The sequence below is a fragment of the Myotis davidii genome, unplaced genomic scaffold (assembly GCF_000327345.1).
Source record: "Myotis davidii unplaced genomic scaffold, ASM32734v1 scaffold436, whole genome shotgun sequence".
NCBI lineage: Eukaryota > Metazoa > Chordata > Mammalia > Chiroptera > Vespertilionidae > Myotis > Myotis davidii.
The window spans coordinates 3,648,726-3,660,812 of NW_006292604.1; the positions used below are offsets into that span (position 1 = coordinate 3,648,726).

The 12,087-nt window shown below is 41.2% G+C and overlaps 1 protein-coding gene across 4 annotated transcripts in view; it reads right to left on the minus strand.

Annotated features, from left to right (window-relative positions):
- Positions 1 to 12,087, minus strand: part of INPP4B (inositol polyphosphate-4-phosphatase type II B) — a 464,775-nt gene that overhangs the window by 184,020 nt on the left and 268,668 nt on the right. For 3 of the 4 annotated variants that reach the window (XM_006766076.2, XM_006766075.2, XM_006766072.2), the window contains exons 7-8: positions 9,086 to 9,136; positions 2,001 to 2,080 (exon numbers count right to left, since the gene is read on the minus strand). In XM_006766076.2, coding sequence (XP_006766139.1) covers positions 2,001 to 2,080; positions 9,086 to 9,136 — 131 coding nt within the window. Of the gene's footprint in view, positions 1 to 2,000; positions 2,081 to 2,414; positions 2,481 to 9,085; positions 9,137 to 12,087 lie in introns of those variants that run through there. The other variant, XM_015565528.1, reaches the window with a different exon arrangement.

Here is a 12,087-nt window from a genome sequence, read left to right on the forward strand (position 1 = left end):
ATAATCAGTACAAGGAAATATTTAAAACAAAACAAACAACCCAAAACAAGCTTTTTGTTCCTGACCTAATGTTCCCCAGCTCGGTACCTCAGAGACTCTCTAGTCAGTAGAGAGAAGATGAATTACATCAGAAGTAAAAAAACATGAAGCACCAGAAATCACAGGCTATGATAAGTCTACTGTGTCTGGTTCATCGGGAGGGAAATCGAAAAACTTGGCAAAGCACTAAAGGGGGAAAAAAAATAACCTAGCCATTTCAGAAATGATTTTCAACAATTATTTATTCTAGAAAATGCAACTCATTGTTTTTCAATTTGTTTTCCTTAAACACAGTGAAACTCAACTGAACAGGAATTAGGGGCATTAAATCAAAAGTGGAAATTTGTTTTGATAGCCTCTAAATCTGAAATTATTATATTCCTATCTCCTTCCAAGGGTCGTACTCTCAACTTGACCGTTCTGTGCCTACCCTCCCTCAAAGGCATCGTATGTAGTCACTAATTTCCATTTTACCAACAATTTCCAGTGCCCTGATTCCGGTTTCCCAGGAGGTGACTAAATGCCGTGCAGCACGCCGCTGTTAGTGACAGTTATGATAAAATCACAACTGCTGCCTCTGAGTCAGCAAAAGGGGGAATAAAGTGCTCAGCATCTTATCTAGAAAACGCATGACCTGCTGCTAGTTCTAAGTTAGCTCCGAGTTTTAACCCAGCAGCCCTCTGGTCAGATCTAACCACCATGCTTGGCTGCTAACAGGTTTTTCCAGGGTCCCCAGTGCCTTTGAAAAACTTGACTTTTCAGCCGGCCCGTACACCCTTCAGACTGAAAATAAATGCAACAAAATTTTATTGGGAATAAAACCCCCCACACTATCAATATTTTAAATGTCTTCTCAAATAAAATACAACAACAACAAAATAACAGATGTTTACGAGACAGCCTAAGGGAAGCCAGAGAGAAGATAGTGGCTTCCACGCTTACTTTTAGGCATGAATATAAATTACTTTAAATTGTGTACTACCTATTAAGTCAAAATGCAAAACCGTATGAGTCAGTACTAATCAGAAAAGGAGACAGCCAGCAGTACAAATTCCAACAGACGTCACAGCATTTTTACTAAAAGAAATTCTTGGTAATAAGTGGTCCTTGGGGGCTGGGCAGACAGCAAACAAACTTAAGATACTATCTTGTCCCTGAGAGTCATCTTTATATTTCATCAAAAGAAGGGCATCTTCAGTTTACAACTAGGATTCTATACAATGTTTACACTATATAAATATTGCAAGGCAGTATTCTCCACTCCATGTACACAGAATTGTAAAAGAATACAGTTATATAGCAAAATACTATGGTTTCAAATTTATTATAAAGTTAAAAATAAATATTTATTTTTAACATTATTTTTATTATTAAAACACTATAGAACTTTCTGAAGATTATTTCATTTTCTATATCAAAAGAAATTGTCCTTATACTATAAATCAGCTCTATCTATTGTCTGTTTCAATATGACTATTTTAACATGTTTATATTTAAGATAGCAACAAAATAAGCTTTAAAAAAGGAAATAATCATTTTACCCTCTAGCATCAAAAAATCTGCAATGCCTTTAGCCAATATATTTCAATCCGAGAAATGCACTTGATTTTAAAAGTAACATTTTGATAAGTAACAGAAATTATTTAATAACATTGCTCATCACTTCTAATGCTTTCTTACTTTCAAACAAATGTCATCCCTTTAATGATAATGCAATTCCCCTCCCCACCCTCCACCTCCCACCACAAGGGCTAATAAACTTTGACAATCTGAAATGTGAACTTGAATGTGAGCTTGAATAATTGCTGTTTCAATTCAACCTGTTGCAATGGAGAATGTAAGCCCTTTGAGAGCTGACATCTAAACATATGCAAGAACTATGACTGTCAAACCCAGCCAGCCCTCGGTAAATATTGCAGGCTAGTCACTGTAACGGTATTATTGCAGATCGAGAGACCCACCTCAGGCTCAGGGCTAGCAGTTGCTCCTTTGACCTCAGTAGCTCCCCCACTTTAAAACTGGCATGGCCCAGGAAGCTCCGCTGAAAATGAGAGAAAGAATAGTTTTCATTAACTTCTGAAGTTCCTAATATATCTGCTGTCATAGCGATCACACAAAATTAGTCTCTAGAAGAATAAGATGTTAAATCTCTTAGCCTGATAAACATTTCATGGACAGAAATACAATCATCAGTGATATATCCACCTCATGGCGTAAGTCTCAGGGGTACAAATGCATCCTTTTCATTAAAAACAAAGACAGACAGCCTGGAAAATAACAAAATGTTGACACAGAAGCCAGGACTGTTCCACTAGCTAATTTTCTCCCCATATGAAAGCTGGGGTAAAAGAAAGATGCTAACTTTCAATATTTACCAATGCCACTGTCGCTCTTATTAGAATTCTTCGTCACTGGCAGCAACAACGCTGTATTCCAGATATGAGCAAATCTGGTTGTTGGAGCTATTTTTATGTGGGACTCTGGACAAGTTATAAATAGAAATGCTCTATTTTTCCCCCATCACAGCAATGCTTAAAAGCGTTTGTTTCCTTTGTTATTTCTATCCTAGCATGGGACAATTTCATCCTGACATACAAAAAATAATGGGACTTGTTCAGTTACATTTTCTAAAATTGCTTTTTTAACCTATCATACCGGGTGTTGACTATCTATGAATATCTACTTTCTCCACTCTTTGACTCATAATGTAAAGAATAAAACTCTAAATTGGTTGTGCTTTTCCCAAATAAAAAAAAATATTTCATCTCTTTTTAACATTCCTGGCTTCTTCTGATTTAAAAGTCACAGTATTGTGGTATACCATAAATAGGATTTCTCATTCTCCCCTCAAGGTCAAGAAGTAAAGAAGAAAATATCAAACCCATATTACTGTCTGTGCCATTGCTGCCTAACACATTGTAATATGCTACAAGATCAGCACTACATCTTCCAGAACATTCTGTCTTCATAAGTCTGCTATCAGGCTTCCCTAGAATGACAGACCGGAGGCCAATTGGGCCTTTTCAGAGGAAAGTGTGCAATTATTCCATGCATAAAAGGCTGTGTCCATGGTGAGTAATTGTTGAGAACAAGAAAGGAAAGCTTTCTCCCTCTTTTCCAAGTTCTAACATAGAAGAACTGTTCCAAAACACTTCAAGGCAAACATTTGAAATAAACTCAGTTTTTAAGTTAGAGATGCTTATATGTTCGTGGTGATAAACCCAATTCATTAACTTGAAACTCAAAGAGATGGTTTAGACACCGAGTCACCAAAGCCAGAAGCATATGATGCTAAATTGTTAGGTGGGGACTGTTAGCATAGAAGGTTTGTGAAAATACTGGCTCACGGAGGGATGAAATGAGAGTGAACTGAGGCACAGAAGGAGGCCCAAGAGCTGTGTGAACAAAGCCTGAAGAAACACAGGGCAGAGCAAGCCCACGAGAGATCAGCTGAACAGAAGCAGTACGTGACTCCATCAGAGATACTAACTACAGCACCCTGTATACAAGAGCACGGAGACTCTGCTATTCCTGGTTCCCTGTCCTGTTGGGTTTTTCTTTATTAGCACTTATCACAATATACACACGCGCACACACACCACACACACACACATTCGCTTATTCTGTACCCCCAAATAAATGACATTTGAGGATCCTCAAGGAGCTTTTTTCTGATTTCTGATACCCTCCCCCCACAGTCTAGCACACAGTAGGCATGTGATAAATATTTACTGACAATGAATGAATGAATGAATGGGATAGTCATAGCTTCAAGTAAGTTATTCTATTAGATCGAGGAGAAGTGCTCTTTCTGCAGATATTTATAAACTACTATAATTCACTGAAATGTGAGAAATCAAAACAATGGTAGTGTGTAGATTGTATGCTGTTGTAGTAAGTTTCATTTAACATTTTGTATTTTAAAGAGGTTTCACTTTCTCTTTCACTGATAATCAGCGTTTTTCATTTACATTCCATTCCTCACCTATTATCCATTCTCAAAGAAAACTTTTAACTGATCAGAAACTCCATATTTCCTCAGCATTTGCCTTTTGAGATTCTGAAGGTACAAAGGGTTTTGGAATAAATTAAAAACTGCACATGTCATGAATGTTATTGTGGTCTCTTCAGCAAGAAAATGAGCAAATGCCCAGACTGGAATGCAGCAAGGCGACAGGTGGAGTAGCTATTTCCAGACATGGGAAACAGACACGCCACGAGGCACAGCTGCAAGCAGAGACTGTGACCATAAGCCACTGACTGTCTCTTCTGTCCGCCAGACCGGGAGCTGCTGTGGAAGCAGGACCTTGGCTTGACCATCTTTGAGTCAAGCCCAGCACCTGGAACAGAGGGGCCGCACTGAGAATGCCTGCAATGGGCCAAGAATGCCCGTTAGTCCGTCTTGTCCATCACAACTGTCAGCCACATGCCTAATCTCAAAGGACATTAAGAGATCTTACAGAAATAACACAACATGTTAAAAATCAATCTGGGGATAAGGCGCCCTAGCATGACATTATAAAAATGTATCAAGCCAGAGGAGGTGTTATGTAGGTATAAACGCTACCATATTTATTTAAAAACAACTATCCTGGGACTACATGTTGCATAAAATGCATGAATGAAACCCCAAAATTTCATGACAATGTAAAATTTTTTCACATTGTAACACCAACAATGGCATTGCCTGCCTATACATTTATTTTCTAGAAGGTTTATATGTATTAGTTTTACTTCAAAATAAATAAAACTAGGTCCCTCTGCACCTGCCCCCCCCAAAAAAAATTGGAAAACACATCATTCATTCCCATGAATATTCACTGGTCTCCAGTAAAAGAATGAATTAGAGGGAAAACAGTCTTTATTTTTGAAACCTGAATTCCTATGAGGGGAAATAGCCAACAAGAATGTAAAATAAATAATTTTGTTTCACCTAAGGTAAAAAGATAAAAATATAAAAATATTTCATCTTTGCTGTTACTGTAATCATAATCATAAATATTTTTTAAGTTTTTTAAATATTTCAAGTAGAATTCAAGGAACAATGTTTTCCATCTCTCCTTCGGTGCTGTTTCTAAAATTCTCACCTTAAAGGCTTTAAACTGGAAGCTCCATATCAGGGGGAAAATAAACAAGACAAACAAAGCATGTCAGCCTCCCTAGAGCTGGAGCTCAGAGGTCTGAAGTGCAGTCCTAAACCAATCATTCTGTTTCAAATGGAAACCAGGCAATTCCATCATCCCCCCAGGCCCCGGGCGGGTGTCCGTTGATGGCACTGCCAGGCCTTGTTTCTCTGTCTTCTCCTTCCCAAACCTGCGCTCTTGGATATGTTACTCCACCACTCTAGGCCTTACTAGTAGTTTCTGTATGAAAAAGGTGCCTATGATCACGGAATATCTGTCTCATAGTCATCATCATTGGAGCCGAAGCTATCCAGAAAAAGCACTTAGTACGTTGCTCAGAAAAAAGGAGGCATTCCATGGTATTAGCTGTCACGGTGATTAAGATGATACACTCAAGCCCTGACCGGGTTGCTCAGTTGGTTGAAGCATGATCCTGTGCACCCAAAGGTTGGAGACTCAATCCCCCAGTTGAGGTGCATTTGGAGGCAATCAATTGATGTTTCCCTCTCATATCAATATTTTGTATTTCTCTCTCTCTCTCTCTCTATTTTTTGAGAGGCAGAATAAAAATAAAATCAATAAACATATCCTCAGGTGAGGATTTAAAATAATAATAATAATACACTCAAAAGTCAGATGACTTAAAAGTGCTATAAGTCTACCTTAAGTACTTTTTGGAAAAGTCAGAGTATTTAAAAATATACACACATATTTTCTCAAATAGTCTATGAGAAATTCCCACAATAAAATACACACACACACACACACACACATTAAACAATAGGTTCAGGAAAAAATATAAATTAAAAGAAATACTAGATTACAAGTGCAGAAAAAGCAAGGATATAAAGTTTGCATGGTCCTATACAGTTACTGTTGTTGCATGTTACCTATGATTCCCTATAGCTCATATTTTTGTCAGATCATGTGGAATGTTCAGCAGTGCCCAAGAAATGTCCATCTGGAATCAGAGAATGGCAGGGCTTGTTAAGGCACTGCCAGTCTGCAGGGGAAGAAACGGGCCCAGAGGAGTGAACTGCTTACCCCTGGTCACAGGCCAATTCCAGTCCAGGTTTCTTGCTTTTCGGTCCAGCATTCTTCCACCCCCATCACACTAGCCTCATTTCCAAGGCAGGTGGCAATGCCTTTCCTTCTGACAGCGCTCTGCCTGCACTGCACGTGGCTCTGACCTCTCTAGTCTGCTCATGACAGGCAGCACTTACCACGATCGTTCTGGTCCAAGCACCCAAAGCAGGTGATTATTAAATGGCTTCATGCATGATTTCAATCACTCACTTGGCTGGAGTGTGTGGTGTCAAGCAGGTGAAGAAAGGAAGGCACCTGTCTCAATCCCTGGCTGCTCTCCACAGGGACTGTACAAGTAAAGTTTATCTCACCAGCCTTCACAGGGACTCTGAGCAAGTCACAGATATCCTGGATGCTCAGCGGGGTTGTACACGCCCCCCTGGAGCAGGTCCTCAGTGGTCCCCTGGTCGAGCACTACTGCATAAGGAGCCAGAGGATGTACAACCTCATACACATGGCCATGAGCTGGGCAAACCTCTATCAGGTACATTCATCTAACTAAGCCTTTATCAAGAGTACATGTCTCCTTTACAATGAAATTTGCATGGAAACTCCCAAGATTTTCCAAATACTGTCTAGAGCTGCACTATCCAATGTGTAGCCACCAGCTTGAGCCCTAGTTTGAGCTGTAGCTCTCAATTAAGATGTGCTCTAAGGGTGAAATGCACATCAAATTTATAAGATGTGGCATGAGAAAAGGAGTGTGATAAATAATTTATTGATAATGAATTATATTGATTATATTTTAAAGTGGTAATATTTTGCAGATAGTATAAGGTTAAATGAAATATTAAAATTAATCTCACCTGTTTCTTTTTACTCTTTTAAAAGCCTGGGCTCCTAGGAAGTTTAAAATCACATCTGTGGTACACATTATATTTCTACTGAATGGTGCTGTCATAGAGGTTATATGGGTACAACAATAATACTTTGACCTATTCTTATAAAACTACATACAGGAACTGTGGTGTATGTTTTCAAAGATCTCTGAAGAGCTGATGGTGATATCATGAGGCTGATACACAACATCTTCCCTCACATAACCTACAAGGCAGGTCCTTTTTCAGAGCCTGTGTATTTTTTTTAACTGTCAAGCCTAATAGTTATGGTTACATGGTTTCCCACCCCACAGGAATGGAAAGTGGATACATGCACTATCCACACTGAATAAAAGCATCCTACCTATGTTTGTGCTCACGAGAGAGGCAGCATTTCAATCATGTGCTATGCAGAGGACTCTGTTAGCCAGTGTTGACCTGAGAAACATCAGAGCCAGCAGAAAGGGACCCTCACCCTCACCGTGGACAAGCAGCGAGGAGCCTGTCCCCTTGTCTTTCCCCTCACTACAGCATGAGCAGCAAGAGCAGGAAAGGGTAGGACATGCGTGAGAACCAGACTATGCTCGCCCCCCACCACAGGCTGCTAGAGGCACAGAGATGTCCAGCCTGCAGTGGAAAAAGGTGTCAGGAAAGGATGGAAGAAAATACTTTAAAATCAGAGATTCGAGTCTTATAATGAATAAGATGTATTCCAAGAACCTGAATGAGAAAAAAAATAGCAGGGAAATTCATACAATTAGGTCAGAATAGCAATAAAGCTTCAAGCAAGGGGGATTTAACACAGAACAGCTGGGGCGGGAGGTGGACAGTAAGAAGGAAAAAATTAAACCATCTCATCCTGAGCCTCAGAAATAAATGGACTTCCTTATAAAATAATTATTAACTTTTTTAAAAAATATATATTTTATTGGTTTTTTTACAGAGAGGAAGGGAGAGGGATAGAGAATAAGAAACATCGATTAGAGAGAAACATCCATCAGCTGCCTCCTGCACACCTCCCACTGGGGATGTGCCTGCAACCAAGGTACATTCCCTTGACCAGAATTGAACTTGGGACCCTTCAGTCCGCAGGCCGACGCTCCATCCACTGAGCCAAACCTGTCAGGGCTATTAACTTTTTAATAGTTACAGATTTCAAAAGGCCTTACACTTGATGAAGGATGGGTAAAGGGTGTGATGACAGTGTGCAGTGGAGGCCCTAACTGGAAGGAGGGCGCCTGGGGTGGACAGAAACAAAAGGTGTCTGATCTCAACCCAGATCAGGGAGAGAGACAAGTGCTTGAGCAATGAAGGCCTGAGGCTGGGAAGAACTTGCTAGGCCCTCTGGAGAAATTAAAACGAAGCCCCTGTGGTCTAGGCTCAGAGACTGGTAGTGGAAGTGAGAGCAGCCCAAGAGGTGAAGGCAGAAAACAAAGCAGGGATATTCTCCTGAGTCAGAGGTATTCAACCAGTCCCCAAGAAGAAACAAGAAGCTTGTGTTAGGCATGAGCGAGCACCAATACCCTTTCCCTTCTACCCTACCAGATTCAGAGATGGCTGGCATTCTTCCCGGGCATATATTTGAAGGGCTGCCTTGCCAGGTTCAGGTGGCATGTTCTGACAGGTTTAAGGAGCAAGAAACAGAAAGCATCGCAGTCCTGTGGCTGGTTGGTTCTCTGCCTCCTTCCGGAAGAGGTAGAACTCACGGCTACAATTTCCCCAGCCTCCCGGTGGTCCAGGAGTGTTAGCTGGGAATTGCATCTCAACTACCTGCAGGGCAACTTCTAGATGCCTCTCTAGCCAGCCGGCCTAAATCCCGATTCACGGGAGGATTATTTTCAGGAGATAAGAAATGTATTCCATGCAACTCAGCAAATACGCGACAGAGCTTCCTCATATACTCACACCCTGTCAATGTAACTCCGTTTCATTTGTCAGCTACTAGGCAGGAAGCCAAGGAAAACCCAAATCATTAACTTCCAAGTGATGAGCGTGCCTTTTGGAAACAAAAGCACTTACCCCAGTCTCCGGCAGGGTATCCTTGTGTTCGGGCAGGACACTGGTTCGAACCTATGAAGAAAAACAAGCATTTTCCAGGTGAATCTGGAGTAGGAACCAGTGCAGAAGCTTCACAGGTGCTGGCTTTACTTTGCTTCGTCTGACGTCAGTGCAGACTCCCTGGTTAATCATTGCTGAAGTACCTGTGTCCAACCCCCACTGTAGAGCAAGGAGGCTGTCCTTTTATAGCTCCCAGCTTTTCTAATGTTTCTGAGTACACAGGACTGCCTGGATCCTCACACACCACCACTTGTCAAACAGAGATATCTGGCCTGTAAGTGAATCAGCTTTAATTTCCATAAAAAGCAACCCTCATTCAATATTCCAGGGAAATGATAGAACTGGTGTAGAGGAAGTTATTCGTATATGCTCAATAGATATTTATTCTCTGAATGAGCACCCAAACCCACAGTTCTTATAAGTTCTCCCTCCCACTCGAGAACTCTGGGCCTAATTGTCAGATACCATTATCTAGATTCACTTGCAAATTAATTCTCAATTGGGGGAGAGGGAAACAGTGTAAAATAATTAGTCATCTGGGTAGGCTTTTCAGAAGTTTGAAAAGCATTCCAAGTGAAATATCAACACCTTGGATAATAAGTGTGAAAAGTGTTCCATGTGAACTATCAACGTCTTAGATAATAAGTTGACACGAGTCTTCTGAGCAGTCCCGCTTAACCTGGCGGGGCATTAGCATTACTGGGGACCTTTTCAAACTTTGGTGATCTATCCCGCCCTCAGACATGGATCCTTTTTTGAAAAATAAGTACAGAGGTCTTCTATTTTTTTTACGCTTGTCATGCCATGAATTCATAGGGAATGGGCTCCTGCAGCTCAGGCTCATTTCCATCGGTTCTCACATAGTATGTTTCTCTGGGTGGAACAGGCCAGCACTCCGGTTGAACCCAGGTACCTTTCCCTTTGACTTCCTTCTTTTTCTGATCATGTTCCTTCACGTGTTTTGGGAAGCTATCTCGGCTCTTAGAGTGCTTACTATGCTGAATCCATACATTCATTCTCTTGGCAAGAATCTTGCCCTTGTTTGTTCACAGCAATGTCCACTGCATGCTGGGGGACACTGTAGACTACTTAGTTTTGCCACAGGAACAGTTGTGAGGCAGCCCTTGATGTCCACAATATCACCTTTCTTACAGATCCGCATGTACGCGGCCAAAGGAGCAGCTCTAAAAGGCCTAGAGAACACAGAGCATGTGCCTCTCCCCTTTCCCTTTGTGCTAGTCATTTTGGCAAATTAATGGAAGATAGTGGTTCCGGCCGAAAAGCCAGATGTGGATTCCAATGTTCAGTGGCCAAGTCTATGGTTCTCTATGTCGGCGAAAGAATGTTCAGCCTAAGAAAAGGTCTTATAAGAGTGCATCAGGTCCGGACTGATGACAACTGCCGGGAAGCAAAATCTCACCGGACTGAGAAACCGCTCCAGAGAATGGCAGTTTTGCAGTTTATTTTATACATTAAAATCAAAGGAGGAGACATAAGGAGGGTTACGTGAAATCCATTGGTGGTAAATTAAGGGGGCAGGAGGAAGCAAAGAGAGAACTCTCTGGGAACGGATAAAAAGCAAGATGTAGAGACACTTCTTTGATACTGCTGAGTGCAGGATAGTTAACGTTTACAGCGCACAGAGAGGATATGTGGGGGACAAGAGAGCAATGTGGTGTCCTGCCCTGCTGCCCCTGGTTGTACCTTTGATGGGGCTAGAAAAGAAAATGACTCAGACATTTCAAAGGTACATTATCTTAGAGTCTCAAAAACAAAGACAATGTCAAAGGTAAAGGTTGACCCGTGACAGGGAAGTGAAAGGCCCAGGAAGTGGCTACCACTGTGACCCACTTTGAGCCAGGAGTTTCTACCTGCGGGCTTCCCTGCATGGTCACGTTAGGACTCTGGGTTTGAAAAGCCACCGTGCAGGATTTGCAGGTTTAGTACATGGCCTCTTTTTCACCCACATCTATTTAAGACAAAAATGTTTCAAATGAAAAGAAATCATGACTATCTTTCTCACTTAAGAAAAAGCTAGTAAAAAGCAGGAGGAAACATAAAGCCTAAATTTAACATTATTTCAGCTGAAGTAAGAACGAGATAACAAGGTAATTTTGTGAGCCAAAGCCAGCCCAATAAATTCCGTTAAGTAAATAGAAATAAATAAAAACAGATCTACTAGTACATATTAGCACACTCTGCTAAACTGGAGAGCAGAGGGTTGGGAGGGCTGATGGAACAGTGGGACCCAGGACACCTGGATCAATGCTGTAGAGGTCATTTTAACAAAATTCCTCCAGAGGGACAGTACTGTTGATCACATTGCTTTTAAAATCCTTTCACCCCTGACATGCCTGACCCTGCCTGGTCAATGTTCCCTGGTTGAAGGGATGTGTAAAATGACCCTCCTAATGTCCAAGCACGTGGACCAGCTCCTAATGGCCTGCTCATCCTTACCATGGTTTCTAGTTCCTGGGGAAAAGCCTCAGGCCGGGTGAAACAGTCCATTTTAACTTCCAGCTTAGCACTCTTTCTCTGCTTCTTTATGACACATCCAGCTCTATCGTGGGCACAATTTGTCAGTCATTATGACACAAAATTGTTCACCAGAAAACAAAATAAATGACAAGAGAGATGGACCAGAGTAAACAACACAATTTGCAGAACACACTCGATTTCATGAGGATTTCATGATGCCGCGCTCACTGGAGAAGAGCATTAGCAGTTTGGTAGCTGCATCAATGTTGTTTAGTCCACAATGCTCAGCTGCACTATTCCCTCATTAGAGGGAAATCATTAGCTGGCCTCAAAGGATGAGGAAACTACATATTAATAGTGGCCTGTAGTGGGTCATACAGTGTGTATGTGCATATGGTATCTTTCTCTCACTCTCCTCCACCTTCTTTCTCTCTCTCTCCATATATATAGTATGTTTATATGGACCATATACATATGAAATATAT